General features: G+C 45.6%; 1 protein-coding gene across 7 annotated transcripts in view; it reads right to left on the bottom strand.

The window, feature by feature from the left end:
• Positions 1 to 20,585, bottom strand: part of ARHGEF3 (Rho guanine nucleotide exchange factor 3) — a 285,003-nt gene that overhangs the window by 195,336 nt on the left and 69,082 nt on the right. The window contains exon 1 of one of the 7 annotated variants that reach the window (XM_008515341.2): positions 14,936 to 15,088. The exons of the other annotated variants lie outside the window; for them this stretch is intronic. Within the exon in view, the coding sequence (XP_008513563.1) occupies positions 14,936 to 14,940 (5 nt within the window). The 5' untranslated portion in view covers positions 14,941 to 15,088. Of the gene's footprint in view, positions 1 to 14,935; positions 15,089 to 20,585 lie in introns of those variants that run through there. 7 annotated transcript variants of the gene reach the window in all.

The following is a 20,585-nucleotide window of genomic DNA, read 5'->3' as shown; positions in this document are numbered from 1 at the left end:
AACGAATAAACTATGGCACAGTCATACAATAAAATACTAAGGCATCCTTTAAAAACAATGAGATATACTTAAGTCTTTACCAGCAAAGGCCTTAAAATACAGTATGTGAAAGAAGAGGCAGGAGAACATGTGCAGCCGCTTAGGTTTATACACACATACACAAACACACACACACATACAGAATCAGCTACGAGTGTGCAGAGTGAGGGCCCTGGAAGAGCACAGCCCCAACTGTGGACAGTGATTGATTACGCAGCTGAGGTGGGGGATGGGCAGCATAAATGTGGACATTATCTTTTACATTATGTATTTTTAAATCTTTACTATGAAAACATATTGTGCATGTAATGGAAATTATAATCATGTTTATAAAAAGGCCTTGACAGGTGGGGAAGGAGCTAGAGGGGCATGAGATGAGGTTGAACAGGTGGACAGGGTTGAGCCTTAAAGGCCCGGGGTGGGGGTTTGGTCATGGGCAACGGAGCTGCACTGAAGAGTCTCAAGCAGGGAGTAAGATGACAAGATTTGCCTTTACAGAGACCCCTCTGGCTAGAGAAAGGAGAAGCGAGCGGTCCTGAGTGAAGGCAGAGACCAGCTGGGAGACGACTGCAGGTGTCCAGGCACCCTGCAGCCTTTCTCACGGGGCACTTTCAAGATTCTGAAGGCACAGAAGTCATGTCAGTTCAGACTTCTCTCTCCCATCCTCCACCCCTCTGGCAGCTCTTTTTTTAGAATAGCACTGTCCAATAGAAATATCTTGTGAGCCACGCATATAATTTTAAATTTTCTATTAGTCACATTAAAAAAGTAAAAAGAAACAGGTAAGTTTAATTTTAATAATATAGTTTACTTAACCCAATATATCCAGACATTATTATCAGTTCAATGTGTAATCAATAGAAAAAAATATTAGAGATATTTTACATTTTTTCATACTACATTTTCCAAATCCAATGAGCATTTACCCTTGCAGCACATCTACAACACTAGCCATGTTTCAAGTGCTCAACAGCCACACGTGGCATGTGGCTACCATATTGAACAGCACAGATATAGAAAAATAATGCACGCAGTTTCAAAGAGCCTCAGAGTTTGAAAACCCACTGCTCAACAATTAGTGATCAACCAAAATGTATTAACTGAGACCTATATGAAGTGTTAGACATTCTCCAAAATGATTTTAGTATCCATCTGAATTCAGAAACATTCAAAAGAGCAAAATACTTCACAAAGGCTTTAGAGAGGTAGTCTCTGGAAAAAATGACAGAAATTATTTTTGGGTCACAAACATAAAAACAATCTACTTGAATGAAGCAACCAATAAAATTCTTACCCAAATGCAGAATATCCCAAACAAATGCCTACAATCTGTTCCTTAGTAATAAAGAACTACTGTATTCAAACTAATTCCAAAATTAACATAAAAGAAGAAATTGAAGTGATTTTTTAAGCTCACGATTATATTTGTAATCCCCCTTTTGTGAAATGCTTGTTCAGGTTATTTACTCATTTATATAAAGGGGTGTTCTTCTTTTTCTTATTGATTTATAAGAACTCTTTATCTATTCAGGATACAGCACATATCAAAGTGTCTAGCACATAGCTGGCACTCTAGTAACCATATTAAAAAAGTATATATTATAACCCATCAACCGATGAATGGATAAACAAAATGTGGTATATGCATACAATGGAATACTACTCAACCATAAAAAAGAATGAGTACTGATACATGCTACAATATGGAACAATCTTGAAAACATTATGCAAAGTGAAAGAAACCAGACACAAAAGGGCACATATTGTATGATTCCATTTATAGGAAATACCCAGAATAGGCAAATCCACAGAGACAGAAAGCAGACTAGTGATGATCAGGGGTTGGGAGAAGCGAGGGAATAGGGAGTGACTGCTTAATGGGTACAGTTTCCATTTGGGGTGATGAAAAAGTTCTGGAATTTGACAGTGGTGATGAATGCATAATATTGTACATGCACCTAATATCACTGAATTATCATATACTCTAAAATGGTAAATATTATGTTTTATCACAATTTTTTTTTTTAAAAAGTGAGGGTAAAACAAAGATATTTTCAGGCAAATAAAAGATATATATTTAATGGGAAAAAATCCTCATGAAATAATAATGCAAAATAAAATGCTATTAACTACTCCAGACGAGGGAATTGTGTCAATAAAAGCCAGGAGAGAAGCATTCTGTGCAGCCTGGGAACTGATGAAAATGGCTTAGACGTGAATTTTTATCAGCACTTCTGAGAAATCGCCCTCCAAGTCCCTGTTTCTGAGACACATGTTTATGTGAATCATTCAACAATGACAAAATTCCCATACTCTGGCTTTCTCCGCTCCCTCTGACTGTCCACCCCCAGCCCCAGGTTCTGTGCTCAGAGATTCTGCAGCAATGCCCTTTCCCTCTTCTGCTCCCATCTTATACCCATTCTGCTGCATTTCCCTTTTGCACTTGAGCTTCCTGCAAAGCTTTTATCTTTAGAACAACTTTTCATGGGTGCAGTCTTCCAGAAGAACTGTCAATGGTAAGTTTCTATGATTCTTGAGTGGTGCCATAAAGGGGCAGTTTGGCATAGTGGTTAAGAGCACAGAGGCTGAAGCCAGCTCTGCCATTCCCAGGCTGTGTGACACTGGACAAGTGACTTAACCTCTCTGTTCCCTAGTTCCCCATCTGTAAAATGGAGGTAATAACAGCACTCCCTCATGGGGCTGTTGTGAAGATTAAATGAGTTAACATACGTACTGCTCTTAGCACCTGACACACAGAACGTGTGCTTTCAGAGTTAGCACCCTTCCAGCTGGAGGATAAGCTCTGGAAGGCCAGAGACTATGTGATTCGGATTCACTGCTGTCTCTGCACCCCCTGCACTTAGTAGGAGCTTACTAAATAGCCGGAGAATGAACGCACAGTACTTGCCTTCAGTAAGTGTGTGGTCAGTGGTATCACAAAATAGCCTTATATCTACTCTGACAGAATATGAATATAACCACATGCAGTTGAGAGAGAGAGAAGACAATCTCCATTGTGGAGGCCACCTCACGGGCCTTCTGAGCCCTAGGCATGGAGCCCAAGGCAAGCCTGACATGGGCTGTGGATCTGCACCCATCTTAGCCTTCTCCCTTCCCCCAGGCCTCTCTCAGGCTGAGCTGGATCCTAGATAGGCACTTTCTGAACAAAAGGTCCTCAAACTCAAGCCAGCTCCTTGGTCCAAAACTGCCCAAATGAACAGCGCTGGAGGGAACGCTGGTCACGAGCGCAGGTCAGGCTCCAACACGGCACCATCCCAAGGCTTTGAAGCGTGCTTTGGACTATATGTGATTTTCACCTTATAATCCCACTGTGGTTCCCTTGCTGTCTCTTCACCCAGGAGAAAGTACCTGCAAAAATGCCCTAACTGCCCCCAGCAAATTAAAACCCCAAACGCTCTCAGAGACATCATCCTATGACAAACGCACCAAGGCTCCTGTCCATTTCCATATTTCAAGTCCACGGATGGGCCACAGGTGGCTCACTGACATTTCCATGTATTGGGCAGCTACCATAAATCTTTCTGGAACTAAGTATGGCCACCAAAGAGAGACAGCAGCAACACAGGGTGGTCAGAGCATGGGCTCTGCAGGCTCCAAGACCTGGGTTCACACCCAAGTCCATCAAGGGACTTTGGACAACTTATGGAACTTCCCCAGGCCTCAGTTTCCAACTTGAAAATGGATGTGATGAGACTTAGACTTCTAAGGTTGCTATGAGGAGTAAATAAATAATTTCTGTAGAGTGCTCTGCATACTACCTGGCTCACACCGAGTGCTTAATAAATGTTAGCTCCAAATGTTTGCTGAGTGTCCACCATGTGACAGGCATTGTTGTGGGCACAAGGGATAGTGCAGAGAGCAAAACATAGTCCTTGTTCTCTTGGAGCTTCCAGTAGGAGGTGATAAATTCTATGGAGAAAAACAAAGCAGACTAGGGGAGTAGGCGGTAGTGGGCGTAGCCGCCATTTTATATGGAGTGCCCAGGACAAGATTTTCCGGGAAAGTAATGTTTGAACAGAGATCCAAAAGATGGAGGAGAATGTCTTAGGCAGAAGAGACGGAATATGCAAAGTTCCTGAGGCACAGCTGAGGAGCAGCAAGGCCAGTACAGCTCGAGTAGGGTGAGCGAGTGAGCAAAGAGCAGAGAAAGTCACAGAGGGAGCAGGAACCAGATGGTAAGGGTCTTACAGACTACTACAGGGTCTTTGGATTTTAGCCTGAGTGAGAAGGAAAGCTATGGGAAGATTCTGAGCAGAGGAGAGAAATGATCGAAGCTTTAAACAGTCGGTTATCAATGCCATGTGGAAAGATCAGCTGTAGGGGCAAGACAAGGACCAGGCAGGAGATGACGAAGTTCCTCCAGTGGCCCAGGTGAGGGACAGCAGAGACTTGGACCAAGATGGTGGTGGTGAAGGTGGTGAGCAGCAGTGGAATTATGCATATGCTTGAAGCTGGGTAACAGGATTTGCTGGTGGATTGGATGAGGAGGGTGAAATAAAAGAGAAGTAAAGGATGCTCTAAGAATTCCAGCCTGAGCAATTGGGAAGATGGAGAAAACCTATGGGAGGAGCAGATTTGGGGACAAAAATCAAGAGCAGACACAGCACGTTTGAAATGACACATTTGAATTGGTAGGGACCTCCAATGGAGATGTGGAATTGGTAGTCAGATATAAGCAACTGGAGATTGTATTCAAGAGTCATGGCCTTTAGATAGAGCAGGAGCCCCACCGAGGTGTGAGGAGGACTAAGAGAGAGGAGGTCAGCCCCAGAGGCCAATGGAGAGAGTGTTTCAAGGCGTGCTCAACTATTTCACTAAGCAGGGGATGGAGAAAGGTCCACTGAATTTGGCACAGCAGAGGTCCCTGGTGACTTGACAAGAGGAATGGAGTGGAGTTGGGGGACAAGAGCAGAGAGGCACTTGTTCAAAGATTACCTAGAAGCACGTTTGTAGAAAATACAAGTTGACAGGGATCATTAGGCATTGGCCAGTCCACTGAAGTCATGAAAATGCGAGCTCCTGAGGGCAGGCACTTTACCTGTCTTTTTAATGCTTTATCCCCACTCTCCGGAGACCTGGCACACGGTAGGTGCTGAATAAATATCTGTAAGACTTTTCTGAGTTCTCTTCACATCTCCAGCCAAACAATACAGGTCAAGGGGGACTTGCCATCCCTAACAGCATGGTATGGAAGACAGTGAGAAAACTCATAGGCAAATTATCCCAGGAAGGATTGTTTCACTTCCCTCCCTCAAGAAATGAGAATTAACACTACCTGGCATGTATTCAGCACAAAAATAACGTGTTGCCCAGTTACTCCTCACTGGCATTCTGATCGGCGTCATCACTCATTGGCAGCCCCGAACTTCAAATATTCAAGCTTACTGTAAGCTAGTCTAGTTAGCAGAAATTACAGAATATTTTTGAAGGGATGTTTTGTAACAGAGGTCTTTTAATCCAAGTTAAGAAAATTATTTTTTCCTATTCTCAAAGTGCTGACCTGTAAATGATGTTCCTAAGGTTTTAGTGTTTGCTTTTAAAAGCAAAGGGATCATTCTCCCTCTCCCCGCCCGCATCCCTCTGAAGTACGGTACACTTTCAATGGGAAAGGCTTCATTACATCCTAAGGAAATCCACATCCTGCACCTCCAGGTCACAGCCTGGCAGAGAGTGGCCTCGTCCCTCCGGAAAGGATAATTAGTTTTCTACCCTTTAATCAAGGAGCAGTAGATTGTTGTTTTTCTAAAGTTTTGCCTGGGGAGAGTCTGTTCTGTCCCGATCATGTGTTTTTCTAACAGGACTCCCTGTATGTACCCTACCTTCCCGTGAGCCAACGCTGAGAGGCCTCCCTTGTCTGCAATGAGAAACTGAAGCTCTCCACTGATGAGAGACCCTCAACTCCACAGATGTGGGACCAGGTCAAGGTCTTCCTAATTCATCAGCACCACTGACCTTTGACTTATGGACCAGGAGAATCCTTGATCTCTCTGTCTTGGAGACTAAGTATTTACGGGTTTACTTTAAAAAAAAAAAAATGCTTGCTATGTACCAGACACTGTTCTAAGTGCTTAACGAACATTAACTTATTTAATCCTCAAAACAATTTTGTGAGTAGGTACTTTTATTATTGCTACTTTACAGATAAGGAAACTGAAGCTCAGAGAGGTTAAGTGACTTGTCCAAAATCACACAGCTAGTAGGTGGCAACCCGGGCAGTCTTGCTCCAGAGAACACAAACAGAGAAACAGATGTTCAAACCATTGCAGAACCAGTGACAACAGAGGAAAGGGGAAGGAAACAAAAATGCTTCCTAGGTATCAGGCCCAAAGCCAGTGTTACTGGGTTGACTGCTCTTTACATGAAGTGCAACTGGACTTGAAAAATAATAACAATAATAAAGATCAGAGATTAGTCTTATTTATTCGTTTCTCCACATTTGCAAATAAAAATCCATGCAGATTAATCAGTACACTTTACTGTGTGCACGTTATACTTTGATAACAGTATAATTATAGTTTAAAAATTTTAATGGCTGAGTTTTCTTAATGTTTTAAAGGGATTTGGATCAAATAAACGACACTTGGAAGGCATTTCAAAAAACTCACCCTGAACTCTCTTTCCAATTTTTGTCTTAAAAATAAAATTAAGAAAAGTCTTTGGAATTGTCCTACAAAACTACATATAAATCAGAAACAAAAAGGAAGGAGATAAATCCACATTTTTCAAATCCTGGAAAGTTCTAACTCACAAATTATATTTACAGACGCCATACTTTCCTCGTTCCTATCTAACAGGGGATCCGTGAGGCCTTTCTGCCCAGGGAGGAGCAGAAAAAATTCTTCAGACTTTATTCAATACTATATTGATCAGAGCTAATAAATCAGTTATGTGGGTGGTCCAACACCTCCAAAATAAAAATCACAACATAAAAATGAGTCCTCAGAAACGGGCACCTCCAACAAACGTTCTTTGATTCTAACTCCGTTAAAAACACCAAAATTCTTAAATTGGCCAGCATCTCTTAAAGCAGTTTATTGACTCTCTGATACAGGACCTACCACAGTCTCCAAGGTAATTAGAAGCTCCATAAATGCTGTTTTTGGCAGTGACCGGGGCCACACATAAAAACATGTTTATTCCCAAACTGTCAGTGAAATCTGGAGGTGGGGGTGGGACCACGTCAGACTTGTTACAGCATACGTGGGGAAAAAGGAAAGGCGATGCCAAGGGCTCCGCTCAAACTGAGATTATTTCATCACTATGACAAGCAGCAAGCCAGCCCCAAAATCCTGGTAAGAGAGGGTAATTCTGAGTAAGAGAATTACTCAGAGTAAGAGAGTGAAATATTACTATTTTAAGAATAATAATACTATTAGTGCTTTTTATGCGGATTAATTAATTTAATTTTCATGGGGACCCTGAGAAATAAGGGCCATAACAGAGAAGGCTGAGGCACTGAAATGGTAGACTTGGAACTGCCTTAATGGCTACTAAAGGTTAGGGCCAGATAGCCTGATGCCAGGATGCCTGCTCTTAGCCCCTGAGTCTCAGCGTTGATCAGTTATGTGCTACTTACCAAATATTTCTATCAAATATGGTTTGTCTGGAGGGTAGGGCAGAGCAAGCCCCCAGCCCATTCTCTTGGGTACTTTGTCTTCCAGCTCACCAGCTGGGCTCCAGTGAGAACAGAGCTGGCACTTGCATCAGCCGTTGCCATAGCTGCTACCATGGCAACCACCCCTTGTCGCCCAGGCAAAGATGCTCTCTCCTCTTGGGAGCCCTGATTCAGGGATGCAACCCCCGCAGAAACACATCTTTTTACCTGTTCCCAACTTGCTCAAGTCTTTCCAAGATTTGGAACCTGTTGGGGGTTCCCTAGGTCCCTGTATGCATTTGGACTAAACTGACACATATGAAGACTGTTGGGGAGATGGGGCTCATAGAGAGGCCATGCAGAACTGCAGAGTGGGTGGTTAACCTCTTGAGGGACCTCGGCACCTGGCAGGGCTGAGTTTGAGTCCTGGCTCTGGCACTTGCTAGCTGGGGACGCTAAGCAAATGATTTGACCTCTAGTAACCCATGTCTTAGAATATGAAAAACCTGGATGCCATTAGATTTTATACTTTATAGAGTTGTTGTGAGGTTTAAGTAGACCCAAGCATGTAAAGGACACACAGAGTAAATGCAGGTTATTATTAATGGCTACTATTAACTGTCCTCACCAATGCAGTGGTGCTGGTGCTGGCAGCAGAGCAGGAGCCTCACGCTCTCCTGCTGCCTTTACAGCTCAGCAGCCTGAGATTCAAAGCAGAAAGCATCCTGTCGATAGTGCAGAGCCATTAATTCGAGGGCTGGACAAGGCCAATAGAGCACACGGTCCTCACACACCCATCTGAGCACAGGGAGACACGATAGTGGTCAGCAGGGACCCCAAATTTACTCCTCTTCCCTCTAGGCCACATGGTTCTCTGAAAAGATCAATTTATCAAAATAAACATCACCGATATTCAACAAAAACGCCACTGAGCAAAACACCTTTTAAGATACTAAAGTCATGGATGAACCTTCAGAAATCTTTAGGCCAAATGATGGCATTCAAAACTGTCTAGAAAATTCAGAAAAAAATAATATCCACACTGTCAGCAGTGGTGATTTCTCAGGGTTAGAATTGATCCAGGGAACCCACACTTGCCATGTTACACATTTCTACACTGTCTGAACTTTTACAATATACACATATTAATTTTGTTATCAGAAAAGAATAGCTTTTTTAAAAATAGAAAGCTGAAATGTTTTGCCATAACATAGACCATTCACAAAAGAAGGAACCCAAACAGCCAATAAACAAACGAAAAATGTTCACCCTCCTTAGTAACTGGCAAAATGGAAATTTAAATAAGATGGCATGTTTGCCTTTCGAATTGGCAATTTTCACATGATAATATCCAGTGTGGGCAAGAATGCAGAGAAACAGACATTTTGCTTCACAACTGTGAATGTATAAATTGGCATAACGTTTCTACAGTGTAATTTAGCAGAATGTTCCAAGAAAATTAAAATGACCCAAAACTTCACCCTTACAATAATTAATTTGACAAAATACGCACAAACATGGGCTCAGCAACAAGGATACGGCTCCCAGTGGTACTTCAGAGGGAGAAAATAGACACAGCTCAAACAGCCAACAGTAGGGACTGGCTCCTGAGAGCACACTTTGCAAAGGTCTACATTCAGTATGTAAAACAGTGGCAAGAAGACTTGCTTATTCCACATTGTGGAAATACAGAATTTTCTGGATTTGTTGCTTTCCTCCCCAACTCCCTCTGTTTTGCAGCTGAGCAAACCAAGACCCAGACCTATTAGACACATGCCTCCAAGTGGCTGGGACAGGTTCACAGTATACTTGCCTTCCCAAGTGACAGAACGGTCGCCTCCAAGGCCAGACACAGGACCTGTGGTGGGGCCACAGAAGGCCCCGCCTGGGGGGTGCACACATCCTTCCCGCAGGAACCACACGTTCCCAAGCGCTCTGGGCCCTGTCCCAGCTTCCAGGAGCAGCTCCAGACAAAGAATAAGGCTGGGGTCCACGCACAAAGCCCTCTCACTAACAATGAAGCAGCCATCCTCCAGAGAGCGTCTGCCCTGTGCCAGGTCTGCACACGGTGCTTGTCATCAGCCACCTGTTACCCCACAGCAACGCTGAGGCTCAGGGAGGTCAGCTTCCCTGTCTTAAGTCACCCAGCTAATGGGTCTGTGAACTCTGCTCAGGTTCTTTCCCTTTTCTAGGTGCCTCAGTTTGCTCATCTCTAAAATGGGGAGAGTAATAGCAACCACTTCAGAGGGTTTGTTGTGAGGGTTCAATGCGTCAATCTATAGAAAGTGCTTGGAACATTTCCTGACCTATAGGAAGCTCTCTGGGTAGCTCTCGTTATTTTAGTGAGACTACATAGAGTAGTGGTTAAGAAGGACTCTAGAGCCAGCTGCTCTGGGTTCAAATCCCATACCCTCCACTCACTAACTGTGTGACTTTGTGCAAGTTACTTAACTCTTTGTGCCTCAGTTTCCTCATCAGTAAAAGGAAAATGATAATGATAGTACCCACCTGTGTTAACGTGAATGATCACATTATTTAGCTGAGTTAACATACTTAGAAGAGCTAAGAACAGTATCTGCCACATAGTGGGCCTCTCACATAATAAGCCCAACACATGTGTTAGCTGTTTCAATATGATACCACTCTGCCTCCCATTAGCCCACAGCTGCACTGGAACAACACCACCAATAGTAGCCATTATTCTGGTTGAGAAGAACCTGACACATTTCTCCTGTTTAACCCTGACAGAACTCTATGAATGGGTGCTATCATTATTCAGATTTACAGGCAGGGAAACTGAGGTACAGAGAGCTCAAGTAACCTGCCCCTCAGGTAACCTGAGCTCACACAGCAGGAAGCAGCAATGCCACCAGGCTTCAAACCGAATCACCAAGGCCCCAGGGTTCTCGCCCCCTGCACTCCATTGCTAGCCCAACACTCACGCCGCCCGTGGCTGTCCACTGTGAAACTGCATGCCTGTCAGTGTCTCCTATGGAGGGGGTGACGCACGGCTTTCTAGCTTTGAGATGACTCAGTGCCAAGCACCTACGATGCGGCACGAACACCAGCCCCACAGGCGTCTGACGAACAGATAGGGTAAGTCACACCAGCACAGTCACCAAGGAGCAATCCCTGTCGTTCCTCCCTGTCTTCCTGGGAAAATACACTGGTGTGTGTCTAATTGTGGAGACGACACATAACCATTAAAACAAAATTCTGGACTGAGATATCTAATCGGTGTCTTGGAAACGCATGCTGACATCCACACAGCTGGTTTCCCCACAGCTGTTGATAGTCATGTGTTGTTTAAACGACGGCCTGCTCACAAGTTCACGCTGGGAGGTGAAGCCAGGGTAAATCTTCTTAATGTGCCATCCCAGCCTTTGGAGCATGAAAGTCGTGGCAGTGAGTTCACTTTCCAACACCAGACTAAAAGGTTTATAGAGCTTCCTTGCACACCATCTGGCCAAGAAACAGCAGAGCTCAACCAGAGGCGAGTCATACGTCCCTCACAACTTCCTAAGCAATTCACCAACAGAGCTAATTGTTGGAAAAAAAAACCCACGACCCATGTGTTTCACCAGGATCCACAACCCTGTATTGTTTCAAACCCGAGAATTTAATTAAATAGTGTCTGTTTTCAGATAATGTGCCTAAAACTCGAACAGATCAAAAGCTGGAAGGATCCTCAGAGAACCAGCTAGTCTACCACTCTGGTTCAGAGGGTGCAAAACCAAGAGCTGGCCCAAGGTCACGTGGTCTGTTGGTGACAGATTGGGACCTCTGAAGGTCTCCCCGTTTGCAGGTTCTTTTGCACCCATCTCGCTCTCTGGATGCAAGTGTTCCCAGGGGGAACGTCTGCTCTTTCTCACTGCTCAGCGTTTACTCCCCCTTCTGTCAAGAGCATCCTGATCTCCTGTGGGCGATACTCCCTCCCCAACTTTCAGACTTTATGATTCAGGAAAGGCCAACCCTGGGCTCCAGAGATGGGCATGTGACCTGGAATAATGAAAGCGAGACCCACGACTTTTGCTGGAGTAAAAGAAACGAGATGCAGTTCTCTAGTGCATAGCTAGCTGAGCTGATGGGGTGCAAACCTGGAACTGTGCAGGTCATTTGTAGAGAAAGCCTACCTGAGAAGGAAGCTAATCTGGGGAAAGAAGAGCAAGAGACCGAAAGAGATAGATTACTGGTGACATGGATTAGACATCTGGATCCAGCCATGCCTGAAGCTAGCAGAACTATCACTGGATTTGCCAGTTAAGTAAGTCCTTTTTTTAAATTTAAGCAAATATGCATTATATGTGTCATATGCAACAACAACAACAAAACCTAAGTTTTGTTTCTTTGTGAAAGTTTGTAAAAGGAAGTAAATGACAAAATGGGAATGTTCCCATGAGACCCTCCACAGTGCCCAGCACAGTGCCTGATACACAGCAAGTGCTCAAAACAAGTGTAATGAAGTGAAAGCTCTCCTTCAGGTCTCTTCTCAGCAAGACTCTCCCAGACCACCCTGTGGGAAACTGCAGCCCTCCCCACTCGCTATCCCCCACCCCTGCCTGTTTCCTATGGGGTTTATCACCATCAGACTTATCCTCCGACTGACTTACTGTTTCTTGTTGGTTTCCCCCACTCGAATCTCACAATGGTGGGGATTTTTGTCTACTTTGCTGACTGCTGTGTCCTTGGGGCTAGATCAGTGCTCAACACCCACCGGTGCTCAGTATTCAGCTAGTGAATGAACAAATGAGGGGACAGATGATGGAATGAGTGAGTGCACAGAATGCACGGAGGAGAGTGCCCAGCTCATAACAGGCACCCAGGTCCCCACCTGCTGCCACTGCCTGGGACCTCTTGAATCTGGGTCCTCTCCCTTCTGCCCTGAGCCGACGCTCCAACAGCCATCCCACAATCCAGGCAACTTGATCATCCCCCACCTGTCCAGGTAGCATCAACAAGAATTAAAAGGCAGGGCCGGTCTGGTGGCGTATTGGTTAAGTTCCCATGTTCTGCTTCTCGGTGGCTTGAGGTTTGCCTGTTCGGATCACAGGTGCAGACATGGCACCACTTGGCAAGCCATGCTGTGGTAGGCATCCCACATATAAAGTAGAGGAAGATGGGCATGGATGTTAGCTCAGGGCCAGTCTTCCTCAGCAAAAAGAAGATTGGCAGCAGTTAGCTCAGGGCTAATCTTCCTCAAAAAAAAAAAAAAATTAAAAGGCAAGTAGTCCTTTGGGTTATAAAGATGTTTTCCTTCTTTTTTTCCAGCTTATAGAAATATTGTATGCTGAGTACAAAAGCACACAAAACAAAACCATAAAGTAGGGGCCGGCCTGGTGCCGTAGTGGTTAACTTCACGCAGTCCACATCAGCGGCCAAGGGTTCACAAGTTCAGATCCCGGGTGCAGACCTAGCATGGCTTGTCAAGCCATGCTGTGGCAGCATCCCACATAAAATAGAAGAAGATTGGCATGGATGTTAGCTCAGCAACAATCTACCTCAAGCAAAAAGAGGAAGATTGGCAACAGACGTTAGCTCAGAGCCGATCTCCCTCACATAAACACACACAAGTAATAAGTAAACAATGAAAAATCATAATTATTTAACCTTTCAATTATAAGGCATAAATAGGCAGACTGCTGATATATTTTATATGACCCACAAGGTGACTTTTTTTGAGGTAGCTTCAAACATTTAAAAAGCTAGAAGATTTCCTTTAGAAATCAGGTACCTAGCTTCAGTTAATGTCACAGAGGGTCCACATTCCTGCATATGACAATGACCAGCTGGAGTTGAGTGGCAGCTGCCCTTTCAGGTGGGGTGGGGTCTCATGGGGTCTCTACTTCTCCCTATTATGGCTCTTGCACTGCCCTGGCCACTGGTTTGAGGTGCCTGTCTGGTACCTGTCACACACAGAGTTGGCCACCTCTGGTCTAATATATATCGTTTCAGACTCTGCTGTGGTCATAAAGCTTTCTAGGAAACCCCTCTGAAAATTTCCCTCTACCTCCAACAGTGGTCAGGGAAGCCACACATAACCACCTAATTTTCAGCATGAAGAATGCTGCATTTGCAGCACAGCCCCTTCTGCAGCCTCAGCAAGCTGGGTCAGGTTCAATGTCTCTTTCTCATTCTGACTATCCGAGTTCAACAACTGGCCTGTACACACTTTAACACACAGCCCTTCAGTTAACCCCACGGGGGAGGGTCCCACAGTCCTGAGCACCCACTGAGGTGCCTTTTCCACGAGACACTCCAAACCTAGTGTTTATTTAAATCCAGCCCCTCAGTGTGGACAGACTTCACTGATGCCGGAGAGCCACAAGAGACCAGACCACCGCTGCACCAGAGGCCTGCGGCCCCATGTGTATTGCCAGCCCATGATCTGCCATCTTCCTCTGTGTTGTTTACACTCCAGTTCCACCATACAACAACTCTCAGGGCAGGGACTCTGTCTGCCTCACTGATTATTGTTTTCCTAGAACCTAACCCTATTCCTCACAGAGGGGGCCTTCAATCCATGATGGACGGATGGTCAGTGAGTGGACGGACACACGATGGTGGGTGGGTGTGCATGTTACAGGGTGAGAAGGGAGGGGATAAGCCACTTAAACTGTGGTTTCTAATTTGCCAATGTCATGAGGAAATTATATTTAAAATGTTAAATTTAAAAGTATGGTATAAAATTGGAATAAACTCACATGCTAAGGAAAAGACTATAAAACTGATAGTAGTAGAACGTTTTTATCCCTTTGTGCATCTCCCGTTTTATGAAGTTCATTTATAACTGCCTATATTGAACTATAACCAAGTGAATATTCTCCCCCTAGACTTATAGATTTTGAAACACCAAGGGCCTGTGGAGGAAAAGATAATATTTTGGATTAGTTTGGCTGTGAGAGTGGAATTGAGGGGAGGAGGAGGAAAAGAAAACACGGGAGGCGAGCCTGGCCATCTGCAGTGGAAAGCAATCTTTCAAGACTCGTCAGTGGCCCCAGAATAACCGACTGCAGCCCCCACCTGCTGTCTGCAAAAGCAACGTTATTAGTTCGCCTTCCAGATCCTGGAAATTCAGTGTTATGGGAAATTATATTTCTTTTGGAGCAAAGGATGGTAATTTTTTCAGCACTGGCCTATAAACGCTTCCAAAGGAAAACAAAGAAACATAAGAAAATCTTCTAATACAAATACATGAATTTAAATTAAAATAGTCATGCACCTCGAAATGCACCACTGCTCTGGGACTGTCCTAGCTCACGGGGCAGCTAGAATAGCACGCACCTCATAGCAGGGCATGGTCCTCTGATGATATGATGTATTCACCGTTCCTGGAGCCCTGGACCAGGTCTCTGCCACCTCGGCTAGCCTCCAGGCATGTTCCACAGACATACAGGGTGGCCAGTGAGAGCTCAAGACCAGCTACTTTGTAAAAACAGATGAGGAAACCAAAATTCTGAGAGGAAGAGTGGGCGTGGGTGATGACACAGAGCTAAGAACAGTTGCATTCCTCCTGCCTCATCCCTCATGTGTTTCACAAACATTTCCTGAGTGCCACAGATACTAAATGCTGGTGAGAAAGTGAAATATGCAAACCTGGAACTTGCAAGCAAGTAGGAGGAGGGGTGCAGACCTTTAACAAATAACCAAGTAAATGAGCAAGATAACCATAGATGGTGATGGGGGTGAGCAAATGGGAAATAAAAGCAAGGGGCAGAAAGTTATTTCTGGTTTCCCAAGGCACACTCAGGAAAGGTCAGCCATTAAGTGCTGGGCAGTTACAAACGCCCCCAGGCTCTGTCAGGCGCAATTTATTAACAGATTGTATTGGGGCGCTGGAGTCGATGAGGGATGCGTGAATCACAAGCAGAGTGGATTAAATGTAAAAGAAACACACACACAAACTGGAGGCCTCCCCACTCCCTGAAACCTCAGCGCTAAGGCAGGAAGTGCGTGGTCTTTGGAGATGGACTGATCCCAGATTGGCTCTGCTTTAACCCTCAAAGGCTTCCCAATGCCCTTCGAGTCAATTCTCAGTTGCTTAAAGAGGCCTGCTGCCCCTAACCCTCCCCCAATAACTCCCCTTACACCCAGCTCACCCTCTCCCCTCCCCATCATACCTTCTCTGCTCACCACCCCTCACAGTGGTGGTGGTGGGGCTCCCTCACCTCCTACAGACCCTCAGGCCTTGGCTCAGCCCTCACTTCAAGGCGCTCTTCCCTGACCCTGTTCTGGCCCCACAGCACCCTGAGCCTCCCTTCCACACCACTCTTAGACTTACTCCAAGTCTGTTTCCCAGAATTCTAGACTGTGAGCCCTGTGACAGTGGACACCAATCCATCCTCCTGAAGACTGGATCCTCACCTCCTAGGGCAGCACCCAGGGCTGAGATGGACAGATGGGTCCCGAGGGTCCCGAGTCTCAGTTCCCACATCTGTAAAATTGGAGATAAGACCAACCTGCTAGAGGGGGATGACAGCATGCTCTGTCTTCCTGTCCGGCAGCCGGTATTTTATTTTATTAACTCATTTTTTAAAATACAATTTTACATACAGTTGAATTCACTTTTTGGTGTGCAGATGTGGGTTTTCACACTCAGGTGTATGACCACCCCTACAACGAAGACAGAGAGCTGTTCCATTACCCCTGAAAAAGTCCCTCACGCTGCCCCTTTGTAGTCAGCCCCTCCTCGCCAACCCAGTTCCTCGCAACCGTTGATCTGCTTCCTGTTCCTACAGTTTTGCCTTTTCTGAAATGTCATGTCAGTGGGATCATACAGCAAGTAGTCTCTTATGTCTGACTTCTTCCACTCAGCGCAGCGCACTGAGATTCGTGCACGGTGCTGTGTGTATCAGTGGTGCATTCCTTTTTATTGTCTGCTCTCTGAAGGAAATCTCTTCACTCAGGAACAGGGTCACAAAAATAACAATGGACCTGCTGCCTTCTACATCCCCTGATAATTTAACCACCAGCTTTCTAGAACTAATTCCAGCTTGAGAAGGAAAGGTGAACCAGGAGTCAAAGGTCCCCCTTCCTGGCTGTGTCTGTAACCTGAATTCCTCTGAGATCCCTGCCAGCATCCCCACCGCCCCACCACCCCCACCTCCCACCCCAACTCAGTCTCTCTCTGAGGTCACTCATTTGTAAAATGGCCAACAATACGCACGCAGCCTTCCTCAAAGAAGATACCAGCGGCTCTGGGTTGTTGACTCAGAAAGTGGACTGCCATTCGGGAATCAAGAGGCAGGACTGGATATCAGGAGATGGCTGACAACCTGGGACGGCTGTTTCAGGGCAGCAGTGGGGGTGGTAGTCAGCTGGCCAAGCTCTAGGGGAGGAGTGAGAGGGTGATGAAGAAGTGGAAGCAGAAGAGAGGATGAACTCTCTTGAGAATGTTGAGAAGAAAATTAAAGAGAAAGATAGGATAGTGACGGTGGTCATAATATTAATAATAATAAATAATCATAAAGGCCCAGGGATAGTGAATTCTTACTCTGGACGAGGTGATGTTTCAAAGGGGTGTGCCATTGTCTCACATAATCTACACAACAACTTCAGATGAGGGAGCTGGGGCACAAGGAGAGTACACAGAGTGCTAGCAGGCCGGGGAGCTGAGCTTGGACTCCAGGGCTCCCCCTCTTAACTTCGCCACCATACCAGCGTTTGGCTGAGCTGCTGGCAATGTGGAGGCTTAGCAGAACCGGGGAAGGAAGTGTCTGGCACAGGAAGGACAAAGTCACTGGAAAGAGAGCCAGAAGATGAAGGGACCCAGGGGACATGGGTGGATAATGCTCCTGGGCATGCCCTAAGCTACAAGCTGCTACACTGGAGGTTTGCTCTGTTCTTCTCAGCAGCAGAACCCAAGTGTCAAACGCAATCATACTCAAAACCCAAGACATAAACCTGGTGGAAGCAGAGTCACTCTAGTTAAAGGGAAGGAGGGAGAGGAGCCAGACTCACCAACCTCCCCCTGCCCCCACACCTCCATCCCAGTGGCCACTAAGGAAGGGACCTTCCAAGGAATGTGGGACTCCTTAGGGCCTCCATTCTCAGATGTATGCTCCCTAAGGGCTCTCCCTTCCTTTCTCCTCCCTTCCCTGTCCCTCCCTTCCTTTTCCTTCCCTTCCCTTCCCTTCTTTCTTCTAGCTTTCCAGTATTCAAATAATAACACATTCAAAACTAAAATTAGCCCGAGAGGCACTGTGTCTTGTGTCTGCATCACATTGTCCAGCATGTAATTGGGATTCAACAATGGGTGATGGACAGGTCTGGGCAACACCTATGCAGGGTCAAATCTGGATCCTCCTTCACCAGTTAAGTGACCCTCAGCAAGTGTCTGGCCCTCACAAAGCCTCAGAAGCCCCACAGTTCCCCTACCTCTTGGGATTAAGAGGCTTAAATAAGCAGATGCTCATAAGAGTACTTAGCACAGTGCTCAGCAAATGGTAAGAGCACGTTAAATGTTACCCATCGTTATTATTAACAGCATCGATAGGATTAAAAGTATGTTGGGGAAAAACAAAGAATCCACTGGAAGGAATTAAAATGTCCCTATAGGAAGCACAGGCTCTGCGTATCCCAATGTTATTCCCTCCTAGGACTGGCCAGTGAACGCTCCGTCTCTTTCATTTTTGTACCAATGGGAGGAGGGCCCTGGACCATGGAGGTGTGAAGGTCACAAGTTTGACAAGCAGGGCTCATCTGGAGCCAAGTATTTATTAATTGGTGTTTATGCAACACTTCATGCCCATCTGGCCCCGTTTCTGTCTGAACCTGTGCTCCAAAAACCTTGGAGAATGCATCTCCTTCTTATGACTTTTCTAAGGCTTTGGATGCTCAGACAACAGGACATGCGGATGTTAAAATAATAGCACAGACATTAGGGCTCTAAAAAGGGAAAGCCCCCTCGTTGAGAACTCAGCGTTAAATAGCTGGAAGTAAATTCCTGCCTCCACAAGAGAACAAGTCCAAGGAGAAAGACACTATTGAGTGTGAGTGAAGAGTGTCCCCTGCTGGCCAGCATTAGAAAACCTCGGCTCATGATCTCATCCACCTAGCGGATGGGGTTGGGGAGAGCTCCAGTTCTGCTGCCTTGAGGCAAGACTCAAATACTTTCTGTAGTTTTTTTTTTTTTTTAATCTGAACTGCAAAAAAAAAGGCTTCCTTTCCTAAAGGGAGAAGAGCTGAGAGAAAGGACAAGGTCATAGAGCATTTTATTCCACTCATCACTTATGTTTTTCTTGCTGAAGCACTTAAATGTCACCTAAAAAGGTCCCTATGAATGCTACGGCATGAACTCTGCATCATAGAATTTGGGGAACTTGACCAAGACCAAGTGTCTGTAGGTGGCCCACAGCACTGTCCCATTTGCATCCATAGACAGACACCCTTCCTCAAAGCTGCCTGCTTCCTCCCAGAAAACCCCACCAGGTCTGCACACAGGGACAATGAGATCCCAGTGGCTGAAAGGGCAGGTCAATCCTGGATCAAACCCAAACTCTGGATGGCCTGCTCTGGTATCTTGGAACCTTGGGACAAGGCCCCCATTTCAAGACCAGAACACAGCTTGTGTGGATTCCTGCAAGGCTGCTCCCCACAGCTGGGGCCCCCTATGACTTCAGTCTCCGACCCTCGCACCATCCCCGTGCTGCTCCCTAGGAACAACTCTGACCTCAGGGGTAAGTTCTAACCCTCCTGGCTCTGTGCTCCCTCCGATTTATGTACCAGAGCCAACCCAGCCAAGCTTCAACCCCAGTACGTCACCTCACAGCTGTGTGAACGTCCCTAATGGGCCTCCTTCTCTGTAACCAGGAGAGCTGCCATTTACTGAAAGCCCACTAACTGCCAGAAACTCGATTGTACACCACTTCAAATGCATCCTCATGACATGCTAGGAGGTGCTCTTCTTCCTGAATCATGGGCGAGAACTGTTTAAAATCTGAGGCTACTCTTGTCCACTGGCTAAGAAAAGACTGCCCCATCCGCCATCTTCTTCCCTCCATCATGCGTCTGAGTTAATCAGTTTCCATTACGCAAACTGAGTTAATCAGAGGGGAGAGAAGCAAGGATAGGGAGAAAAGGGAATACCAGGGGTCGGGGAGAAGAGAGAAGTCTTCTGGAGCAGAGTGAATGGAAGGAGAATTGAAGTGGAGTCTGGGGAAGGGTGGAGAGAGGTCTTAGGGTGCCCTCTGAGGGGTAAACATGGGATACACTGTGTGGACCAAAGGCCTCCCGCAGTGAATCGCCCCTAGTAGCTGATGCCAGAAGTACCAGTTCCTTTCCTTCCCTCCTTTGTCCTAATCACTGAGTTCTCCCTGGTTCTTGAGACCCTATTCTCAATGCTGGATTCCTGATGTGTCCTTTATTGCCCCAAGTCCTGTTTGGGTAACTGTCCTACTACCCTAGTCTCCCCCAGGTCCACACACAGCTGGCATTCTGACCCCAAACCCATCCAGTGGGATGATGGAGGCTTGACTGCCTAATGGACGGTGTTCCCGGTATTGACACCCAGCCCTATATGTGCCTGAGGAGCCAGCCTGCTCCCCATGTGTTCACTCATTCAACAAACAGTCACTCGCTTCTACTTTGTGCGAAGCACTGTGCACAAAGGTATAATGCTGTTTAAAAAAACTATCCCAAACTAGGAAATAAAGTATGACTTTTCAAAGTTATCTACAGGGAGGGTAATTTTGTTTGACTTAGTATTTGCTTTTGATTAGGGCCCAGACTCTGTAAAGTTAGGATGTTAACTTGTAAAAGATTGATAAGCTACAAATAATTTCTATCAAGTATGAAAGATAACTCCTAAGGTTACAGGATTATTTTCCTGTAAGACTTTAACAGTTTTATATCTAAGTTTGCAGACTTATCTCAACATTCTTTTCTCCAAATTTTTCCATGAATACCCACATATAAATGCAAATATATGTATATA

This window comes from Equus przewalskii, chromosome 15, assembly GCF_037783145.1.
Source record: "Equus przewalskii isolate Varuska chromosome 15, EquPr2, whole genome shotgun sequence".
Lineage (NCBI taxonomy): Eukaryota > Metazoa > Chordata > Mammalia > Perissodactyla > Equidae > Equus > Equus przewalskii.
Note: the sequence above shows the minus strand (reverse complement) of the source record. Positions and strands in the feature narration are given on the sequence as shown.